Here is a 24,282-nt window from a genome sequence, read left to right as displayed (position 1 = left end):
CAATCTTGTCTGTTCTGTCCACTCTTCCCTGTCCCCACAGCCTCACTGCCCTCACCCTACCTGAATGCAGTGATGTGTGTGATGGTTCCTGGAATGCTCTTCTTCCCGAAAAAACAGCAATGTGGAAAGGGGTGGGAGGGGGCGCGGCAGTGATCATGATGGTAAGATGTTGTATCCTAAAAGCCAGGGAAACTATTAGCTCCCAAGACATTGTAAGTGGCTAATTATTAAATATCTCTTAACAGTCTGTCAGAAAATGAAAAGAAAGAAACAAACTGAGCCAATAATTCAAACCTGAAAAGTGACCTTTCTAGCCAGGATCTGAAGTTGTAAACCGTTTTCCAGATACGTATGATAAGTTAGAGTGTGCTATGGTTCTTCTTTTCCTTCCTTCCTTCCTTCCTTCCCTCCCTCCCTCCGTCCGTCCCTCCCTCCCTCCCTCTCTCTCTCTTTCTCTCCTTCTCTCTCTTTCTTTCTCTCTCTTTCTTTTTCTTTCCTTCCTTCTTTCTTTTTCTTCTCTTTCTTTTTTAACGTGGTAAGAACATTTACTATGAGTTCTACACTCAACAGATTTTTTTAAGTGTACGATACAGTATTATTATCTGTAGGCACAATGTTGTACAGCATATCGCTAAAACGTATCCATCTTCCAGGCAGAAATTTTATACCTGTTGATTATCAACTCCCCCTTTCCGCCTTCCTTCAGACTCTGCCAACCACCATTCTATTCTTTGCTTCTATGAGTTTATTTTAGATACCTCATATAAGTGGAATCATGCAATATTTGTCCTTCTTTGACTTGGTTATTTCACTTAGCACAATGTTCTCAAGGTTCATTCATTTTGTTGAAAATGTAAGGATTTCCTTCTTTTTTAAGGTTAAATAATATCTCATTGTATGTATATACAGCATTTCTTTTTTGCGGTGGGTCTCCCTATGTTGCCCAGGCTGGTCTCAAATTCCTGGTTCAAGGGATCCTCCCATTTCAGCCTCCCAAGTAGTTGGAATTATTGGCATGAGCCACCAAGCCCATCTAGTACATTTTATTTTTAAAATTCATTAATCTGTCAACGGATGTTTCAGTTGTTTCCATATCTTGGTGAATAGCATTGCAGTGAATATGGGAGTACTAATATCTCTTTGAGTTCCTGATTTCAATTCCTTTGGATAAATACTCTGAAGTGGGATTGCTATATCACATAGTAGTTCTATCTTTAATTTCTTGAGGAATCTACAGTTCCATAGCAGCTTCCCCATTCTGCATTTCTACCATTTCTACCACAGTATACAAAGGTTATGATTTATTCACATCCTTGCCAACATTTGTCATTGTTGTTTTGATAATAGTATCCTAAGAGGTATGAGATGATATCTCATTGTGGCATTGATTTGCATTTCCTTGATCATTGGTGATTTTGAACCTCTTTTCATATATATATATTGGCTATTTGTGTGTCTTCTTTTCAGAGATATCTATTATGTCCTTCGACCATTTTTTCAATTGAGTTATTAGTTTTTTTGCTATAGAATTGTAAGCATTCCTTATATATTTTAGAAAGTAACCTCTTATCAGATATATAGTTTGCAAGTATTTTCTCTCATTCCATAGGTTTCCTTTTTACTCTATTGAATATTTCCCTGGCTGTATAGAAGCTTTTCAGTTTTATTTAGCCCTGCTTGTTTATTTTTGCTTTTGTTGCCTATGCTTTTGGTGTCATATCCATGAAACTATTGCCAAAACTAATGTCTTGAAGCTTTCCCTCTGTGATTTCTTCTAGAAATTTTACAGTTTCAAGTCTTATGTTTAAGTCTTTAATCCATCTTGAGTTGATATTTTGTGTATGGTAAAAGATAATCCAGTTTTATTCTTTTGCATGTGGATATCCAGTTTTCTCAACACCATTAGTTGAAGAGACTCATCTTTCCCCATTTTGTGTTCTTGGCATTCCAGTCAAAGATCATTTGACCATATATCCATGGATGTATTTCTGGGCTCTCTGTTCTGTTCCATTGATCTATATGTCAGTCTTTATGCCATTGCCATACTGTTTAAATTACTGTTGCTTTGTAATATATTTTGAAATCAGGAAGTGTGTTGCCTCCAACACTGTTCTTTTTCAAATTGTTTTGGCTATTCAAGATCTTTTCTGGTTCAATATGAATATTAGAATTTTTTTTCTATTTCTATAAAAATATCATTAGGATTTTGATGGGGATTGCGTTGAATCTGTGGATTGCTTTGGGTCATATGGAAATTATAACAATATTAAATCTTCCATCCATGAACTTGAGATGTCTTTGCATTTGTTTGTGTCTTCTTTAATTACTTTCATCAATGTTTCATAGTTTTTAGTATGTATGTCTTTCACTTCCTTAGTTAAGACTATTCCTAAGTATGACGTTATTGTAAATGGGATTGTTTTCCTAATTTCCTTTGCAGATAGTTCATTATCATTGTATAGAAATGCAACTGATTTTTCTATGTTGATTTTTGTATCCTGCAACTTTGCTGAATTTGTTTATTCATTCTCACAGGTTTTTTTGTGGAATCTTTAGGGTTTTCTCTATATAAGATCATATCATCTGTAAATGTAAGGACAGTTTTACTTTTTCCTTTTCAATTTGGAGGCTATTTATTTCTTTGTCTTGCCTAATTGCTCTGGCTAGGATTTCCAGTCCTATGTTGAATAGAAGTGGCAAGAATGGGCATCCTTGCCTCGTTCCTGATCTTAATGGAAAAGTTTTCAGTTTTTCACCTTTGAGTATGATGTTAGCTATAGTCTTTTCATAGATAGCCTTTATTAGGTTAAGGTAATTTCCCTCTATCCCTACTTTGTTGAGTTTTTTTTTATCATGAAAGGATTTTGAATTTTATCAAACACTTCTTTTATCTTAGACGATCGTGTGATTTTTATCCTTCATTCTGTAAATGTGATATGTCACATTAATTGATTTTTGTATGTTGAACCGTCCTAGGAATAAATCCCACTAGGTCATGGTGAATGATCTTTTTAACATACTGTTGAATTCGGTTTGCTGGTATTTTGTTGAGGATTTTTACATCTATGTTCAATCAGGGATATTGGCCTATAATTTTCTTTTCTTGTGTGTCTTTATCTGGCTTGGTATGAGGGTAATACTGACCTCATAAAAAAAGTTCAGAAATGTTCCCTCCTCTTCAATTATTTGGAAAAGTTTGAGGATTGGCATTAATTCTTCCTTAAATGTTTGGTAAAATTCTCCAATGAAGCCATCTAATCCCGGGCTTTTCTTTTATGGAAGATTTTCTACTACTGATTTAATCTCCTTACTAGATAGGTCTGCTTGGATTTTCTATTTCTTCATGATTCAGTCTGGTGGGTTGTATGCTTCTAGGGACCTATTTCTTCTAGACTATCCAGTTGGTAGACCTGTAACTATTTATGGTAGTCTGTATGACCTTTTTCACTTCTGTAGTATCAGTTGTAATGTCTTTTTCATTTCTGGTTTTATTTATTTGAGTCTTCACTCTCTTTTCTCTTAGCCTAGCTAAAGGTTTGTCAGTTTTGTTTATCTTTTCAAAAGCCCAAGTCTGAGTTGATTTTATCTTACTGTTTTTCTATTCTCTATTTTATTCCTTTGTCCAATTTCTTAAGGTGGAAAGTTAGGTTGTTTTATATCTTTCTTTTTTTAATGTAGGTATTTGTGACTATAAACTTCCCTCTTAATACTGCTTCTGTTTCATTTCATAAGTTTTGATATGTTGTGTTTTTGTTTTTATTTGTCTCAAGATACTTTCCAATTTCACTTTTGATTTATTTGACCTATTGGTTATTCAAAAATGTGTTGTTTAATTTCTATGTATTTGTGAATTTTTCAGTTTTCCTGCTGCCATTGATTTCTAGTTTCATTCCATTGCAATCAAAAAAGATATTTGGTATAATTTCATTATTTTTATATTTGTTAAAAATTGTTTTGTAACCTAATATGTGATCTATCCTGGATAATGTTCCATGTATGCTTGAAAAGAAATGTATATTCTGCAGTTGTTAGGTTGAATGTTCCTTATATGTCTGTTGAGTTCACTTGGTCTACAGTGTTGTTCAAGTTCACTGTTTCTTTGTTGAATGGTTTCTTGAATATTGATAATATACGGGAATTAATAGTGATACTTGTAAATGGCACTATTTTATTTTTCTTACTGAAACTAAAATTCATTCCTTGATATGTTATAGTTATCTGTTCATTCTGATATATGGTCTCATGATAAATAAGTCTTTGATTATTCCCTTCAATTAAATGATAATGGGTTAAGAATTGAGTCTGTTTATTATTTTGAGTTATACTGATTTTTCCATTGCAAATAACTGCCTTGACGTGTACATTTCAGGAGTAAAGTGTATAAAACTATACAGTCAGTTAAACATATTAAAACATCATATTTTAAATATGAAAACAAAAGGAGTTTCAATCATTGCCAGCAAAATTCACAGACATTGACTATATATCTTTTATACATTGTCAGCCCTCAAGGACTGCTGTTTCTTATATAGTTTCTTTCTTGCTACTGAGATCCCTACAGAAGGAAAACCAAGTTTCTCTAAGCAGTGAAGCCATACCCAAATCCTTTGGAACAGAGACCATTGTGCTGTGGCTCAGAGCAGGGAGGAAAAGTTCTTCAGGTAGTCTTTAGACTGTTGTGTTTAGTATTAATGATTAGGATAAGAAATGTTTATGTTTGTGTTTGGCATGAATTGTATCTGATAGTAATGATGAAACATTAGTTTCATCATTAAAGAATGAAACAAAAAGTATTCATTGAGTCTGCTTGAAAGGAGTGTTCTTGGCCAGGCGCAGTGGCTCACACCTGTAATCCCAGCACTTTGGGAGGCCAAGGCAGGTGGATCTGAGGTCAGAAGTCAAGACCACCCTGGCCAACATGGCGAAACCCCATTTCTACTAAAAATACAAAAAATATTAAAAATTAGTCAGGCATGGTGGCATGCTGTAGCTGTAGTCCCAGCTACTCGGGAAGCTGAGGCAGGAGAATCGCTTGAACCCGGGAGGCAGAGGCTGCAATGAGCTGAGATCCCGCCACTTCGCTCCAGCCTGGGTGACAGGAAAAAAAAAAAAAAAAGAGCATTGTTATTTACACTAGAGGATTTTATTTGTACTAGAATGTACAAATAGAAAGAGGAAAAGGAAAGGAGGCTGTTTATAAGATCCTTTGTTTTCAGAAAGATGGGTTGGGAAGACATTCCAGGCAGAGGTATGCCAAGGACAGAATGCTGTATGATTTCAGAGGAAAGCCATTTGCCTGAGGGAAGATACCTATATGGAGGAAAGAAATTGTGCAGGAAGATGCTCCATCTGTCTGGAGTGCCTGCTCCTAGTCTTACTGGTGACCCAGGGCTCCAAAGCCTTTCATCCACACACCTAGCACAGCCTGACTCACATTGCCATGTTGACTTTCCATCCTTCTTTCAACCATCTATTTCCCCCTTTCCTTAACCACTTTTTGGAATAGAGCAGGAAACAAACATCATGACCTTCTTCATCCCACAACTGACCCGAGATTATCATCTTCATTAGACTATGAGTTTCCAATGCTTATTAAGTGCCTGGCTCATAGTAGACAGGTTAAAATTAATTAAGGAGAAATTAAACTGGTTTCTTTATAATGAGCAGGACTAATCCCTGGAAGTTGAACAGAAAGGGTTTGACTGACATAAGCAAAGCCGCGGGTATGGGAAAGTGTAGGATGTTGCCCAGTTAGGTTTGAATCAAGCATCTGAACTCTAAGCTAAAGAATTTGGAATATATAGAAGGTTTGATGAATTATTTGCCTTTTCAATGCTTTCATCATTTTGATGTGATGCAGCTAAGTCAGTCAACTCTTATTTATCTGAATATTTAAAAATGAAAAATGTTCTGTCCAGAATCTTTGAATCATCCTTTCTCTTTTTGGGCCTGCCATTTAGCCAGATCCCTGCTTGTTAGCATGAAGGGAGAGGGAGAAAGGAACGGAAATAACGCTAATGCTCGTTTAGTTGCTTCATCCTCAGGTTTGTCATAGGCAAAGAGATCAATATTAATTTATTAGAATCAGAATTAAATTGCTTTTAGCCAGAGGCTGTTTTAAGACATGAGCAAAGAATAGGTTAATTTCATTTTGAAAATAAGTTATAAATATCTAGGCAGCACAAAGTTAGAGTGCACTGCTGAGTGTAAAAATAAGTAACATTCAGAATTAGCTTTATAAAAAAAGTAATGTGACAAATATATCATCATAATATGTTAACCAGTGTCTAAAGTAACTTGCTCTGAACTTTGAAGTGGAAATACAATTGATGAATATAATGGAGTTGTGATATTACATGTGGATTGCATTTACCCAGAGTATCCTTTTGGCCTGACCAACTCTCAGCACCCATAATGTCATAAATACCATAAAATGTACAGATGCTAGATTTAGAAAAACAGTTTCGACTATTTTCTGCCTGCCTTCTTACAAAGGGAAATGGAGACTTTTGCTGCCAGAACTTAAAATTATGATGTGCCAACATGAAAACCTCATCATAAAGGCTCAATTGATCTGCTTGTATCTGCCAAATTTGTTATTATTGCATTTCTGTCCCCGTGGTTGTGTCTCTTTAACTCTCATTAAAAATCAGGTGATTGTTTAATTAGGGTATAATCATTTCCTAGTGTGAATTATTCACCCATGATATAATTTTTATCAATACTTGATGTACCTAACCATATGCACAAGGACTAAAAGGTGACTGGGCTAAATGGAAACATTGATAATTTGATTAAGTGCTGAGATTTCTTGCTAATTTTTAATAATAAAGCTATATAAAAATATATATATTAAAGATTCTGTGCCTGGAAAATACTCATACATTTATCATATTAACATGTATTATATTCTAAGAAACATTTTGCTATGACGTTAGTGAATAATAAATATCAAATGAAAGGGGCACTTTTGTATTTGCCATTTCATTTTATCAATGCAAAATTAGCAGCCACAATGGAACCACTACCTGGCAGGTATTTTAAACAGTGACATTTAAATTCCCTCTGGAATTTGATATGCATAGGTCATAAGAAAAGATGTGGCGAGAATGGACCATTTATAAAGAAATACCTAAAGCTAAGTGTCTCAATTTGGACAAAATATCAGTCCTTGGGGAGACATATTGTATTCCTAGCAGAGAATAGTGCTGCTTAAATCTATCTTCCAGTATCTTCCCATGTCAAATGTTATCTGGCTTTGGCACTCTGGCTCCTGCCCCGCACACCCTTCCACTTGGCTTACCCTTGTTATGTTATTTTGGATCATCACCAGCTTTCTCCTTAAAACTGTTGCTGAAACCACTGGAAGAGCCCAGTGAAATCATCCATCGTGCATTAACACGAGCAACCTAGAAGTGATGGTTTGTGCCTGTGGAGACGTGCCTCTGCAAGCCATCCCCACTCTGGGGCCCCACTCAGAGAGTGTTGAGGGCAATAAATGCCTTTTTAAACTGCCATTGAAAATCTTCAAGTGTTCTAGGCAGGCTGAACTAACCAGCCCTCCCTTAGGTAAATACGTCCTCAACAGCACTTTGTTCACCCCTCGATTCGAATATGCCTCAGAGCTAGCTGTTTCCACATCTGGTTTCCCTCACCAGATTGCCGGCTCCTTGAGGGCAGGGACTATGCATTCCCTGTCCTTGTAACCCTGCATCTAGCATAATACTGAGAAGACAAGCTTTTAATAAATATCTGTTGTGTCAATGAATAAGTATGGTGGAAAAAAAGCAGAGACTTGGAGGCAAGCATATCCGGAATCCAATCCTAGCTTTATCTACCATGCTATTTGGGGTGTGTTTCTTAACCTTTCTGAGCCTTCGTTTCCCAAAAGCTGGTTACAGTAGCCAGTTCACAAAGAGGTGGGAGGCTGATACTGAGTAACGTGTGAAAAACAGATTTTAAGTTGTAAGTGCTCTCTGGTTGTTAGTCCATTGTAATACTTTGCTGTGTATCAACTGTGCACCAGTCAGACTGTGCTAGGTGCTGGTGCTACAAAGATGAAGATAGGTTTTTCTTCTCAGGATATCAATAGTCTAATGTGATTTTTTTCCAGGTTATTTTGGCTTTGGGGGGCTATCAGGCTTTTAAACTTAGGTAGATCAATCATTAAATGTATTGGTTGGTTTCTAACCCCTTGTTTCTTTTGGGTGAATTCCCTTACCCTCCATATGAAAGAGTGCCCCGTTCCATGTTGCTGCTCTTCATGGTACACTGCCAGCAGTTTTACAAGTCTTTCTTCTCTGTGGCATTGCTGTACTCAAGAATATTTCAAAATTATGGAAGTCATGATGTTATATCCCACCAGAATAAAAATCAGGAAAGCCTCCCATCTTAAAATTACAATGTAGCTTATTTTGTTATTACAATGGAATATTCTTTTTAAAATGTTTTATTTTAGGTTTGGGGGTACATGTGAAGGTCTGATAACTATTCTTGGTGAGGAAAGGCAACTAACTGAAGTCAACCACAGGGAGATTGAATTCAGATGTTTTCTGGGGGCACTTAAAAGTGTGTTCGATGGGACTCTGTGTTCACTACCAGAAGTGAGCTAACTAGAAAACTGAAAAGATTTGTTGGAACAATGAACTCCTTTCTGAACATTCTTCAAGGACACCTTAAGAGAGAGGGAAGGAAAATGGTAGCTTGAAGAGGGTCCTCAGTGCCAGTTGCTGATTGCTTATGTTGCTAGTGTATGGAAAATTCCAGCACATAGATAATTTTTTTAAAATTTACTATTGATTTAAAAACACATAGTTAATATTTAGTAACATTAGGGTGAAAAATAGTTTTCTTCTCGATGTATATTGCCTGTTAAATGGTAGGAAGATTGTGTGTGTGCATGTGTGCATATGGGTATGTGTGTATACAGGCATGCAGTGGTTATAGATTCACCATCTTTAAGCCCAAAAGAGAAGACATTTAGAGTATTGGCTTTAGGTGTTTTTAAATTAGGTGCTGTTGAGAAATGAACGATCACATGTGCCATCGATCAGTGACTCCCTTTAACTAGTACAGAAGTTGGTTTGGTTTTCTTAAATCAAATATTTTAGGTTCCTGCTATGGGCAAAACATTATGCTGGGGGATGAGGTGGCTGGATCCTTGACTCTTAGACCTTTAAAGACCTTCAGAAATCTCCTCAAATCTAGCCAATTTTGTTTCCACTAAAAGTAACCTGGATGTTTTCAACTTCCACTAAATATTGAACCTCTCAAGCTTAGTTCTAGGCCCAGCTCTCTTCTCCTCCTCTCTCAAGATTTCAGTTACTGTCTAAATGCCTCTGTCTCCCACAGGTGTACCTAGCCCACTCTTCTGCTTTGTGCTCTAGACTTATAGCCCACATTAAATCTCCACTTGGATATAGACAGTACACCAAATTTAGCATGTTTAGCTGGATGGATGTTACCACCATCCATCCAATTCCATGACACTTCTACTCCCTCCATTCTCTATGTCTGGTCTAGCACTAAGTTACACTGATTTTATTCATTAACTATCTTTTAAATCCACACACTCCTCTTGTTTTTCACATACACCACCCTAGTCTACGCATGATCTCTGGGTTGCATGACTGCAATAGACTTCTCATTGGCTTCTTCCCCACTGGCTCCTCTCCAGCATCCTCTTTTTCAAAATGTGAATCTGATCAGGTCGCCCCCTTTACATAGGACCATTCAACAGCTCCTCATTGCTCTTAGCAAAAATCCAGAATCCTCAGTGTGGCCTCCAAGACCTGCATGGCTCCCTTGGCTGTATGTGTTTCTGCCACAGGGCCTGGAATATTCTTCTTATGACTTCTTCATACAGTTAATTTCTGGCTGTCTTTTAGATCGTACCTGAAAAGAAACTCCCACGGGAAAGCTTCCCCTATCCCTTTAACTATCATAGTAAATGATGCTTGTCCTTCTTAGCATTTAGCATAACTTGCTGCTGTACATTTACTTGTATGATTATTGATCAGTGTCCACTCCCCACAGGACTGTAAGGCCCGTAAGAATAAGGGTGGTGTCTGTTTTGCTCTCCAGTGTATTCCTAGTTGGAGAGAGGAGAGGCTTTGTCCTGAGGGACCTCCAAAGCAAAGTTAGGCTATGTGATTGGATGTACACTCTGGGAAAATCATCTTGGATGAGGTATAGAGAAAGCCAGACAAATACTCCCAATGCAGAAATGAGGCAGAGTCCCAGTAACTGCAGATCATTACCATTCTTTCTTTATTCTACTTCTCCTTTCCCTCCTCTCTGAATCCAATGAGGAGCATTACCCATAGACCCTCTCAGACAAATGCTTGATTGTTATCTTGTCATCTGTTTATTTATTTGAACAATATGGGTTAAGTTCCTAAGTACACACTTGATACTAGGAATAATAAAATGAGAAGTGGTCCGGGCTCAAATGCATTTCTCCAACCTGCATCTCCCACTCTAGTGGGAGAGACTGTTCAATAAACAGAGGGTATAATTCAGTGTGGAAGGTGCTACAATGGGAGTTTGAATGAAGTTCTAGAAGTCAAAGGAGGTTATGACTAAAACACACCGTTGGAAGAGCCAGAAAAAATGCTTCAAAGAGGAGGTAGTTTTGTATTGGTAGAAATGGTAGAGTTTTGTCCAATAGAGACAGGTGTGGGGCCATTGTAAGTGGCTGGGACAGAATGTGCAGAGGTTCAGATCTATGAAAGGACTTGGCCTATTGTGGAAGGGCTTTATCCCTAGATGTGTGGGGATGGGGCGAGGGAAGGTGTTAGGAAGACAGGAAGAGAGAGAGGTATGTTGAGGTCATATCGTAAAAGGCCAGGTGTTCTGAACTCAGAAGTATGAATATCATACTCTGGGCTGCCAGCAGTCACTGGACCACTCTCAATGTCTCTGGATTAAAACCAGAGGAAATAATTTACATTAAATGTCAAATGGTTTCTTAGCAGTGACTAAGCCAGTGAGAGTAATCATCATCTGAACCCAAAAAACATGAAAGGCCTGCCCTGGGAGACCCATTTGTGAGCCTGGCCACACCCTTGTGCAGGCACTGCCATGACAACTGTCTGGATTTGTGTTTTGCAGTTCCATGGAAAATGGGAGACCACCTGATCCTGCAGACTGGGCTGTGATGGATGTCGTCAATTATTTCCGAACCGTGGGATTTGAGGAGCAAGCTAGTGCTTTTCAGGAACAGGTAACTTGGTCTAGAGAAACACGTGATGAACATGTGATGAACCCACAGTTACCTCCCTTCCCAACAGTGGGCAGAAGGGAGTGAGGAGGAAGAGGACCAAAGAGCAGGGAGGAATCAGTGAGGCTCTGAGAAACTGCGGGGAAGGAGAATGGATGTACCAGGTGAATTATCCCTTTGTGCAAGGGGAAAACTCAAAGCCGGAGACAGTGGCAGCTGTGGAGAAGAAGGCTAAAGCTCATTTACATCTGTGTCCTCTGAAAGACTGATCATACTCAAGGGTGGAGTGAATCAGCCCTACCTTCAATGAAAACACACTAGAAAGCAGGAAACAGAAAAGAAAGGAAAAGCAGGGACAAACCTGACTGAGAGACATACACCACCTCCTACTACTGGCCTCAGCACCCAATGGACTATTAAGCCCTTTGCAGTTTGCTTTCTGGGTGCTTAGCAAGGTAGAGTGGAAAAAGCACAGGATTGATAGTCGAATCCTGGTTCTTCTATCTCTATGTGACCCTAGGCACGTTACTATGTCTCTCTGAGTCTTGATTTCATATCTATAACATCAGACTGTCAATAACTTTATAGGGATGTTGTTGTGAGGATTAGTGGACAATATATGCACAGTGCCTATGATAGGTTCTGGCATAGTGTTGATGCTCAAAAAATGGGATTTCCTTTTCCTCAGGTCCAGGGATGGTATCAGAAAGAGGGAGAAAGTGGCAGGAGTCCATCCCAATTGTCTAGGTGATTCATAGCTCCATGTTGCAGGCTGTGCTAGGTTTGCAGGGTTGGTCTTCAAGGGGCTTTGACCTGAGGAGGCAAGTGGGGGCAACACAGTGTGGTTCACACCAGGCCAGTTCTGTGGGTAAACACAGAGTTCCTATTTCTCTACCAACGAAGTCTGCAGTTTTCTAAGCATTACATTTTCTTTTCTAATATCATAATATTGTAGGGAGAATTAAAAACTGAAAAATGTGTCTGGCTGCTTGTTCCATATCCCTTCAGCCATTGTTCATTCTCTCAAACTATTAGCTGTATGGCCTGAGTTTGGATAAGGTAAACTTTTCTAAAATTGCACACGCCAATTTCTAGATTTCCTTCAACCTATATTTACTTCAGACTTGATCTTTGTACATAAGTATTTTTTTCCTAATTTGGAAAACTTGCTAAAATAGCAGCTTAAATTTCTTCATACCTACCAGAAGAGCTAAAATGAGAAAGGTTGATAATATTAAACATTCACAAGGATGTGGAGCAACTGGAACTCTTTTGTTGTTGGTGAGACTGTGAAATCAACATTCAGACATCTACCCCTTGATGCAGCAGTTTTACTCCTGGGTATTTACCCAAGGGAAATGAAAACACATGTCTGTAAAAAGATTTGTACAAAATTGTTCTTACTAGCTTTATCACAATGGTCAAAAATTTGAAGCCTAGGTGTACATCAATAGGAGAATGAATACACAAACTGTGATGTATTCATACAGTGGAATACTCCACAGTAATAAAAAGGAATGAACTACTGTTATGTGCAGCCATTTGCATGAGTCTCAAAAACATATTACTGATTGAGAGAAACCTTACGTAACTTGAGTTCATACTGAATGGTTCCATTTAGATAAGGTTTCAGAACAGGAAAATCAATCAGTGGTAAAAAAACAATCAGAACAGGGGTTGCCTCTGGCTGGGTGGGGGTGGAAAACGACTGGGAAGGAGTATGAGGGAAATTTCTGGGTGATGGTAACATTCTGTATCTTGATACAGGCTTGGGTTACAGGTATGCATGGGTCACTGCTTGCTTATACACGGGCATATGCAAATGATTCAGGTTTGTGCATTACAGAACATATACATTTTACTTCAAAAAGAAAAGAACTATGAAAAACACCTAAACAGTGGTATAAAAACAGAAGTGTTTAGGGGAAAGTATACTGATATATACAAGTCAATTTAAAATGCATCAAACATATGCATTGGCAATTAAATAGAAGGGTGACTATGTGGACATATATGTGGTAAAGCAAGTACAGGAAATGTTAATTGTAGCATCTAGGTGTTCAGAATATGGGTATTTACTATAAAACTCTGATGAGTTTTCTTTATGTTTGAAAAACTTTTATGAATTGTGATGGAAAAAACTGCTCAGGTTGGAAAGTGGAAGGCCGCTGATCAGCTGGAACATATTTTATTTTGTTTTTCACTGGTACAATGTCCATTTGTGTCACAGCAATTGAATAGCACTCTTCTGAAATTAAATTTAGATAGTATTGTAAATGGTTAACAAAAAAATACTTAGCTAAAAGGTCTCTTGGCCAGATTCCCAGCTGACCAAAAGCCCTTTGCAGGTTGAGCTTTTGCTCAGACTCCTTGGAGGCAGACATCCCAGACTGGGGGCACACGGTGGTCTCTGGACCTTCCAGGTTCTGTGACTTACCTCAGAAATGGGACTGCCAGCTCTGAGCCTGGCCCACGAGCAGGCACTTTCTCCCATGGATGATCTCATTCTGTCCCCATGGACACTGGGAACCATAATGGGAATAAACTCTTCTAAAGCATTTCATTCAGAAATCCTTCAAGGGAGAAGTGAGCATCGTCTTGCTACTATGTTCAACCTGCCAACTCGGAAGCCTGAGAAATGAATTCTCAAAGGATCAGAGTTTTGCAAGCATGGTCCAGAAGTTTGAGTTTCTTCATTCTCATGGAAGGGTGATTGGGTCAGGGAAGAGTCTGCCTTGAATTTTTCTCTGGCAGTGATTCAAATATCGTTTCTCCTTTTCCCATTAAAGGACTGGAGGGCAGGAAGGGAATCACTGGCCAGGCTTAGGATGGTAAGATAAGTCGCTGCTGTGATATTCATGAGGACTGAGGATTGGATCCTCTACCATGTTAACCTGCCTCTTCCATCATCACACTACAGAGGGCATCAGCATTTTACCTCTGGAGTCTTCCTGGCAATGAACCTAGTTGGTTAGCACCCACTCATCATCCTGATTAGAAAATGCAGGCCTTCTCCAGCCCAAGCACATGGCCCTTCCAAGGTACATGTGGGTACATGCAAGGTCACAGTGCTGAGAAACAATTAGAACAACTGCCTCCTTAAACTCTCCTCAGGAAAGCTTTGCCCTTCCACTTGACAGAAGCAGGACAGGGATGGAGAGCATCCCCTAAACCACTTTTGAAAAGGGCAAGTCCAGAAAGGGCAGCACGGTTGCCAGTGATGTGGGGAGCTTATTGTTTCATAGCTACTATGAGCTGAATGTTTATGTCCCCCCAAAACTCTTATGTTGAAAACCTAACCCACAGTGAGGATATTAGGAGGTGGGATCTTTGGGAGGTAATTAGGTTTAGATGAGGTCATGAGGATGGAACCCCCATGATGAGATCAATGCTCTTATAAGAAGAGAACAAGACACCAGAGAGCTTACTCTCAGGTGTAAGGATACAGCAAGAAGACAGCCTTCTACAAGCCAGCAAGAGAGCCCTCACCAAGAACCCAACCATGCTGGCACCCTGGTCTTGGACCTCCAGCTTCTAGAACTGTGAGAAATATCTGTTGTCTATGCTGCCCAATCTATGGTATCTTGTCCCAGCAGCCTGAACTGACTAAAATACTGGTATTGATGGCAAACATGTCCACCATCAGATGGCCTGACTTCCAGGACAGTATCTATCTTTGTGGTATGGTCTCATAGCATAGTATTGGAAACTGTATGGCTGTGGCAACTAGACTTGGATGTGGCTTTCTAGCAGCATGACCTCTTGGAAGATGTCAGGCCATTGAGCAAGATTTATCAGAGGGCAAGATTTGTCCTGTGTTCCTGTGGTATGGAGAAGCAGCTGGATTAAGGTGGTGGTGTTTGCCTAACCTCCTTTTCCCTGTGCAGGCACCCCACTGCCACAGAACAATGATCTCCATTAAGTTTTCATCTGCTGCAATTATCTTCATCAAATTTTCTTCTGGCAATCGTCTTTTGAGTCTTCTGTGTTAGTAGCAATTACAAGTCAAAAGAATCATCAAGAATGAAGGCCTAAGTCCCTGCCTAGCCCATCACAAATAACCCAGTGTCAATAGCATATATGTTTTGGACAGTGATGTCGCTACTCCTTGGGTTGGCATGTGGTCTGTGTCATCAGGGTTGCAGTTGCTCACCATGTAGGGAGTCTGGCGTACTGCACTCATTCAGCTAGCAATCCAAAGGGTTCACTGGCCTATGAGAGCAGGAGGCAGTGGGAGCTCTGGAGAAGGTAGTGATTACAGCCTTGTCAGTACCATCTCTCTTTCCCACAGACACTGTGGTGTGGGGGCTATTTTCCCAAGCACCTTCTAGCAGACAAACATTTTAGGCTGTGGTGAAGGGAATGAGTGAAAGTCATGACTTCTGATATGTTTTCTTCCAGTTTTCTCATGGTTAGTGGATGGTCCTGGAGAATTTGCCTTTCTAGGACTCAGATTTCTATAAAGTTAATACTGAGTTAAACAAACAGAATACTGCTCAAGCTCCTGCTTTAAGAGTCAAAATATGTAATCTTAAAACTGGTCCTCAAGAAGTATGCTTTCAGTGCACAACACGGCACAAAACCACTTGAGACGCAGTTGAACTTTTGTGAATAGATTTTTTGTTTTTAATGGCACTTGTCCATGGGTATGGGCTGCTTAGCTTTCAAGAGTCAAAGGTACCTCAAGAATTTTACTTTGCTAAGAGCTTTGGTTTTTAAGACACTATTTTAACGAATCTTGTTCAAAAACATCCTTCCCTTCCTCACAGAGAACATTTAGGATAAAGTTTGCTTTGTCAGACTCTGAAGGCTAAATGAGCAGCATTCTCTATTGCAAAGCCAACTGTGGGCAGTGCTTTTAGTTGCCATTTAAGGAACTATGGCAATCTAGTACAGTAACTTCACCACTCAAATTGGGCCCTAATTGCAAGTCACAAAGACAGCTCTGCCTGTTGTGGTGTAGTCACTTCATTTCTATGTATTTGTCTGTTTGACTCACATACTTAGAATATATAAGAAGAAGATGGAAGACAGATCTTCCATTCAATCAATGTCATATAGTTCATATTTTTCAGATTTCTCAAACTTACAAGAAACATTCGTGGTTTTATTTCTAGAACAATATGTATCTCTGAGATAATCATGACAAAATAATATGCAACTCAAGGTGACAAATTAATTTTACTCTCTTATCTCTTCATTTTTCTCAAACCACATGAATAAGAATAGTATCTTTACTCTAAAATGCCCAACTGGTTGCTTAAGTCATTCATTTGAAATGCAAAGATTGACATCTCTTTACAGATGACTTATTGCTAACTTTTGATAAGTTTCTGAAGTCACTGGCTTAATAAAAAATAAATAAAATTTCTTATGGCTACATATTGCCAAGTAATACTAACTACCTCAAAATGGAATTGTAGGGTGGGGATGCCAATCAGAGCAACCCTGAGCATAGTGTTCTAATCACGGCCAAATCGAATTCACTTGTAGTGATTCTAGATGGAGATTTCTAATTAGAACAGAGACAAATCCAGGTTCTGTGGAGCCTAAAGTTTATGCAATTCTAACAGCCCTCCTTGGTTAAAAAAAAAAATTACAAAATTATGGATACAAACTTGTTAAGGTGAAACTTAAACATCATTAGCTTTCATGGCAAATCTGGCTTTGAATTAGACCAATTAAAACCTCACAAATTGAGAATAACTTGATTTACTTCATCAGCATCTAATAATACCAAGTATTGAAAATATTTGAGGTGCTTTGATGCCTGATAATTTTTAACAATTGAAGGTTACTGAAATGCTTAAAATATTTTGTAGCATAATGAACAGGGGAAGTGGCAACTCAGTGTCTGCTGATGTGTCCTTTCAACCCATGAAAATTTAGAAAAGAGGTGAAATCTCAAATAAGTGGGTAATGCTAGCAATAAGAAAGCAGCCAAGAAAATTGAAAACTGATAAGGAAAAAACTTGTTGAAGTTTTTAAACTTTTATTTTAGATTCATGGGTACAGGTGCAGGTTTGTTATATAGGTAAATTGTGTGTCACGGGGGTTTGAGGTACAGATTATTTCATCACCCAAGTAATAAGCATAGTATCCAATAGGCAGTTTTTCAGTCTACCCTCCTCCCACCCTCCACCCTCAAGTAGGCCCCAGTGTCTATTGTTCCTTTCTTCATGTCCATATGTGCTCAATGATTAGCTCCCACTTATGAGAACATAAGGTATTTGGTTTTCTGTTCCTGCATTAGTTCACATAGGATAATGACCTCCAGCTCCATCCATGTTGCTGCACAGGACATGATCTTATTCTTTTTTAATGGCTACGTAGTATTCCATGGTGTATATGTGCCACATTTTCTTTATCCAGTCTACTGTTGATAGGCACTTAGGTTGATTTCATATCTTTCCTATTGCAAATAGTACTGCAGTGAACATACAGGTGCATGTGTCTTTATGGTAGAACAACTTACATTCTTTTGGGAATATACCCAGTAATGGGATTGCCAGGTTGAATGGTAGTTCTGTTTTAAGTTCTTTGAGAAATCACCAAACTTCTCTCCACAATGGCTGAACTAATTTACATTCCCACCACTACTGCTGTATAAGTACTCCCTTTTCTAAGCAACCTCACCAGCATCTGTTTTTATTATTTTTTAATAATAGCCATTCTAACTAGTGCAAGATGGTGTCTCGTTGTTTTGATTTGCATTTCTCTAATGATCAACGATGTTGAGCATTTTTTCATATGCTTATTAGACATATTTATGACTTCTTTTGTGACGTGTCTGTTCATGTCCTTTGCCCAATATGTAATGGGTTGTTTGTTTTCTTGCTTGTTGATTTAAGTTTCTTATAGATTCTGAATATTAAACCTTTGTTGGACTCATAGTTTACAAATATTTTCTCCCATTTTGTAGGTTGTTTGTTTGCCCTGTTGATGGTTATTTTGCTATGCAGAAACTCTTTAGTTTAATTAGGTCCTATCTGTCAATTTTTGTTTTTGTTGCAATTGCTTTTGGCGTCTTTATCATGAAATCTTTGCCAGGGCCTATGTCCAGAATGGTATTTCCTAGTTTATCTTCCAGGATTTTTATACTTTTAGGCTTTACATTTAAGTCTCTAAACTATCTTGAATTGATTTTTATATATGGTGTAAGTAATGGGTCCAGTTTCAATCTTCTGCATATGGCTAGCCAGTTATCCCAGCACCATTTGTTGTATAGGAAGTCCTTTCCCCATCACTTGTTTTTGTCGACTTTGTCAAAGCTCAGATGGTTGTAGATGTACAGCTTTATTTCTGTACTCTCTAGTCTGTTACATTGGTCTATGTGTACCATGCTATTTTGGTTACTGTAGCCTTGTAGTGCAGTTTGAAGTCAGGCAATGTGATTCCTCCAGCTTCTTTTTGCTTAGGACTCCCTTGGCTGTTTGGGCTCTTTTTTGGTTCCATATGAACGTTAGAATAGTTTTCTCCAGTTCTGTGAAGAATGTCATTGGTGGTTTTATAGAAATAGCATTGAATCTGTAAATTGTTTTGGGCAGTATGGCCATTTTAATGATATCGATTCTTTTTATCCAAGAGCATGGAATGTTGTTCCATTTGTTTGTGTCATCTCTGATTTCTTTCAGTAGTGTTTTGTAATTCTCATTGTAAAGATCTTTCACCTTCCCGGTTAGCTGTATCTCTAGGTATTTTATTCTTTTTGTGGCAATTGTGAATGGGATTGCATTCCTGATTTGGCTGTCAGCTTAGGTGCTATCAGTGTATGGGTGTTGTTAGGAATGCTAGTGATTTTTGCACGTTGATTTTGTATACTGAAACTTTGTTGAAGTTGTTTATCAGCTCAAGCAGCTTCTGGTCAGAGACTATGGGGTTTTCTAGGTATAGAATCATATCATCTGCAAACAAGAATAGTTTGAGTTCCTTTCTTCTTATTTGGATTCTTATTCTTTTGAGGTATTTACCTTTGATGCCTAGTTTGTTAAGGATTTTTAACATGAAGGGATGTTGAATTTTATTGAAAGCCTTCTCTGCATCTATTGAGATGATCTTGTGGCTTGGGGTTTTGGGTCCGTTTGTGTGATGAATCACATATATTGATCTGCATATGTTGAACCAACCTTGCTTCCCAGGGATAAAGCCTACTTGATTGTGGTAGATTAGCTTTTTGATATGCTGCTGGATTCAGTTTGCTAGTATTTTGTTGAGGATTTTTGCATCAATGTTCATCAAGGATATTGGCCTGAAGTTTTCTTTTTTTGTTGTATCTCTGCCAGGTTCTGGTATCAAAATGATTCTGGCCTCATAGAATGAGTTAAGGAGGAGTCCCTCCTCCTAAATTTTTGGGAATAGTTTCAGTAGGAATGGTACCAGCTCTTCTTTATACATCTGGTAGAATTCAGCTGTAAATCCATCTGGTCCTGGGATGCTTCTGGTTGGTAGGCTTTTTATTCCTGATTCAATTTCAGAACTCATTATTGGTTTGTTTAGGGCTTCAGTTTCTTCCTTGTTCAATCTTGGGAGGCTGTGTTTCCAGGAATTTATCCATTTCAACTAGGTTTTCTAGTTTGTATGCATACAGGTGTTTGTAATAGTCTCTGAGGGTTTTTTAAAAAATATTTCTATGGGGTTGATGGTAATGTCCCCTTTGTCATTTCTGATCGTATTTATTTGGATATTCATTCCTTTCTTCTTTATTAGTCTAGCTAATGATCTATATATGTCATTTATTCTTTCGAAGGACCAACCCCTCGATTTGTTCATCTTTTATATGGTTTTTCATGTCTCAGTTTCATTCGGTTCAGCTCAGATTTTAGTTATTTCTTGTCTTCTGGTAGCCTTGGGGTTGGTTTGCTCTTGTTTTTCTAGTTCCTCTATGTGTAATGTTAGGTTGGTTAATTTGAGATCTTTATAACTTTTTGATGTGGGCACTTAGCAGTATAAACTTTCCTCTTAACACTGCTTTAGCTGTGTCCCAGAGATTCTGGTATGTTGTATTTTTGTTCTCAGTAGTTTCACATAATTTATTGATTTCTCCTTTAATCTCCTTGTTTACCCAAAACTCATTCAGGAGCAGGTTAATTTCCTGTACAGTTTTGAGTGACCTTCCTCTTACTGATATATATTTTTATTGTGCTGTGGTTTGAGAGTACAGTTGGTATAATTTCCCTTTTTTTAAATTTTCTGAGAATTGTTTTATGCTAATTGTGTGGTCGGTTTTAGAGTATATCGCATGTGCAGATGAGAATAATATATATTCTGCCATCTTAGAGGTGGAGAGTTCTGTAGATGTCTTTTAGATCCATTTAGTCAAGTGTTAAGTTCAAGTCCCAAATATTTTAGTTGTCTGCCTTGATGGTCCGTCTAAACTGGTAGTAGGATGTTGAAGTCTCCCACTATTATTTTGTAGTCATCTAAGTCACTTCTTAGGTCTCTAAGAACTCATCTTATGAATCTGGGTGCTCCTGTTTTGGGTGCATATATACTTAGGATAGTTACATCTTCTTGTTGAATTGAGCCCTTTACCATCGTGTAATGTGCTTCTTTGTCTTTTTTTTTTAATCATTGTTGGTTTAAAGTCTGTTTTGTCTGAAATTAGAATAGCAAACCCTGCTTTTTTTCTGTTTTCCATTTGTTAGGTAGATTTTTCATCATCCCTTTACTTTGAGCCTGTGTGTGTCATTACACGTAAGATGGACCTCTTGAGGGCAGCATACAGTTGGGTCTTGCTTCTTTATCCAACTTGCCACTCTGTGACTTTTAATTGAGACATTTACTCTGTTTCCATTCAAGGTTACTATTGATATGTATGGATTTGATTCTGTCATTGTATTGTTAGGGGGTTATTAGGCAGACTTGATTGTGTAGTTGACTTATAGTGTCAGTGGGTCTATGTACTTAAGTGTGTTTTTGTGGCAGTCAGTAATGGCCTTTCCTCTCCTTATTTAGCACTCCCTTAAGGACTTCTCAAAAGGCAGGTCTAGTGGTAACTAATTCCCTTAGCATTTGCTTGTCTGAAAAGGATCTTATTTCTCCTTCACTTAGGAAACTTAGTTTGGCTGGATATGAAATTCTTAGTTGTAATTTCTTTTCTTTAAGAATGCTGAATGTAGGCCCCCAATATCTTCTGGCTTGCAGGGTTTCTGCTGAAAAGTCTGCTGTTAGCCTGATGGGGTTCCATTTGTAGGTGACTTGCCCCTTGTCTTTATCTGCCTTTTACATTTTTAATTTCATTTCAACCTTGGTGAATCTGATGACTATGTGTCTAGGGGATGGTCATTTTGTATAGTATCTCACAAGGGCTGTCTGCATGTCCTGAATTTCACTGTTGCCCTCTCTAGCAAGGTTGGGGAAACTTTCAAGGACAATATCCTCAAATGTATTTTCGAAGTTGCTTGCTTTCTTGCCCTCTCTTTCAGGGACACCAGTGAGTTGTAGATTTGGTCTCTTTACATAATCCCATATTTCTTAACAGTTTTGTTCATTCTTTTTAAATTTTTTTCTTTATTTTTGTCTGACTGAGTTATTTGAGAGAGCCAGTGTATTGGTCCATTTTCACGCTGCTGATAAAGACATGTAATTGCTGAGACTGGGCAGTTTACAAAAGAAAAGTTTTAATTGGACTTACAGTCCCACATGGCTGGGGAGGGAGGCCTCACAATCATGGCAGAAGGCAACCAGGAGCAAGTCACATCTTATGTGGATGGCAGCAGGCAAAAAGAGAGAGAGCTTTTGAGGGGAACTCCTCTTTTTAAAACCATCAGATCTCCTGAGACTTATTCACTATCATGAGAAGAGCATGAGAAAGACCTGCCCTCATGATTCAGTTACCTCCCACTGGGTCCCTCCAACAACATGTGGGAATTCAAGATGAGATTTGGGTGGGGACACAGCCAAACCATATCATTGCACCCCTGGCCCCTCCCAAATCTCACATCCTCACATTTCAAAACCAATCATGCCTTCCCAACAGTCCCCCAAAGTCTTAACTCATTTCAGCATTAACTCAAAAGTCCACAGTCCAAAGTCTCATCCGAGACAAGGCAAGTCTCTTCTACCTATGAGCCTGTAAAATCAAAAGCAGTTAGTTACTTCCTAGATACAGTGGGGGTACAGGCATTACGTAAATACAGCCATTCCAAATGGGAGAAATTGGCCAAAACAAAGGGGCTACAGGCCCCCAAGCAAGTTCAAAATCCAGCAGGGCAGTCAAGTCAAATCTTTAAGCTCCAAAATGATCTCCTTTGACTCCGTGTCTCAAATCCAGGTCATGCTGATGCAAGAGGTGGGTTCCCATGGTCTTGGACAGCTCTACCCCTGTGGCTATGCAGGGTACAGCCTCCCTCCTGGCTGCTTTCATGGGCTGGTATTGAGTGTCTGCGGCTTTTCTGGGTGCACGGTGCAAGCTGTCAGTGGATCTACCATTCTGGGGTCTGGAGGATGGTGGCCCTCTTCTCTCAGCTCCACTAGGTGGTGCCTCAGTAGGGACTCTATATGGGAGCTCCCATCCCACATTTCCCTCCACACTGCCCTAGCAGAGATTCTCCATGAAAGCCCCACCCTTGCAGCAAACTTCTGCCTGGACATCCAGGCATTTCCATACATCTTCTGAAATCTAGGCAGAGATTCCCAAACCTCAATTCTTGACTTCTCTGCACTCGCAGGTTCAACACCACATGGAAGCTGCCAAAGCTTGAGGCTTGCACCCTCTGAAGCCACGACCCAAGCTCTACATTGGTCCCTTTCAGCCATGGCTGGAGTGGCTGGGACACAGGGCACCAGTCCCTATGCTGCACATAGCATGAGGACCCTGGGTCTGGCCCACAAAACCATCTTTTCCTCCTAGGCCCTCCTGCCATGAAGACCTCTGACATGCCCTGGAGAGTTTTTCCCCATTGTCTTAGGGATTAACATTTGGCTGTTCATTACTTCTGCAGATTTCTGCAACTGGCTTGAGTCTGTCCTCAGAAAATGAGATTTTCATTTCTATCACATTGTCAGGGTGCAAATTTTCTGAACTTTTTTGCTCTGTTTCCCTTATAAAACTGAATGCCTTTAACAACACCCAAGTCATCTCTTGAAGGCTTTGCTACTTAGAAATTTCTTTTACCAGATACCCTAAATCATCTCTCTGAAGTTCAAAGTTCCACAAATCTCTAGGGCAGGGGCAAAATGCCACCAGTCTCTTTGCTAAAATATAACAAGAGTCACCTTTGCTCTAGTTCCCAACAAGTTCCTCATCTCCATCTGAGACCACCTCAGCCTATACCTTATTGTTCATATCACTATCAGCATTTTTGTCAAAGTCATTCAACAAGTCTCTAGGAAGTTTCAAACTTTCCCACATTTTCCTGTCTTCTTCTGAGCCCTCCAATCTCTGCCTGTTACCCAGTTTCAAAGTCACTTCCACATTTTTGTGTATCTTTTCAGCAATGCCCCACTCTACTGGTACCAACCTACTGTAGTAGTCTATTTCACACTGCTGATAAAGACATATCCAAGACTGGGCAATGTACCAAAGAAAAGAGGTTTAATTGGACTTACAGTTCCACATGGCTGGGGAGGCCTCACAACCATGGAGGAAGGCAAGGAGGGGCAAGTCACATCTTATGTGGATGGCAGCAGGCAAAAAGAGAGACAGCTGGTACAGGGGAACTCATCTCTCTTTTTTTTTTTTTTTTTTTTTTAAGATGGAGTCTCACTCTGTCACCCAGGCTGGAGTGCAATGGCGTGATCTCAGCTCACTCCAACCTCCGCCTCCCGGGTTCAAGTGATTCCCCTGCCTCAGCTTCCTCAGTAACTAGGATTACATGTGCCTGCCATCATACCCAGCTAATTTTTGTATTTTTAGTAGAGACAGGGTTTCACCACATTAGCCAGGCTGGTCTCAAACTCCTGACCTCAGGTGATCCACCTGCCTTGGCCTCCCAAAGTGCTGGGATTACAGGCATGAGCCACCGTGCCCGGCTGGGAACTCCTCTTTTTAAAACCATTAGATCCCCTGAGACTTATTCACTATCCTGAGAACAGCATGGGAAAGACCTGCCCCCATGATT

General features: G+C 39.2%; 1 protein-coding gene across 3 annotated transcripts in view; it reads left to right on the top strand.

The window, feature by feature from the left end:
• SAMD13 (sterile alpha motif domain containing 13) overlaps window positions 1-24,282 on the top strand; it is a 52,333-nt gene that overhangs the window by 16,061 nt on the left and 11,990 nt on the right. For all 3 annotated transcript variants that reach the window (XM_513519.4, XM_063800084.1, XM_003338991.6), the window contains exon 3: window positions 11,113-11,224. In XM_513519.4, the coding sequence (XP_513519.2) occupies window positions 11,113-11,224 (112 nt within the window). The remainder of the gene's footprint in view (window positions 1-11,112; window positions 11,225-24,282) is intronic.

Source organism: Pan troglodytes, chromosome 1 (assembly GCF_028858775.2).
Source record: "Pan troglodytes isolate AG18354 chromosome 1, NHGRI_mPanTro3-v2.0_pri, whole genome shotgun sequence".
Taxonomy (NCBI): domain Eukaryota; kingdom Metazoa; phylum Chordata; class Mammalia; order Primates; family Hominidae; genus Pan; species Pan troglodytes.
The sequence above is the reverse complement of the archived record's forward strand: the minus strand, read 5'-3'. Positions and strand labels throughout refer to the sequence as shown.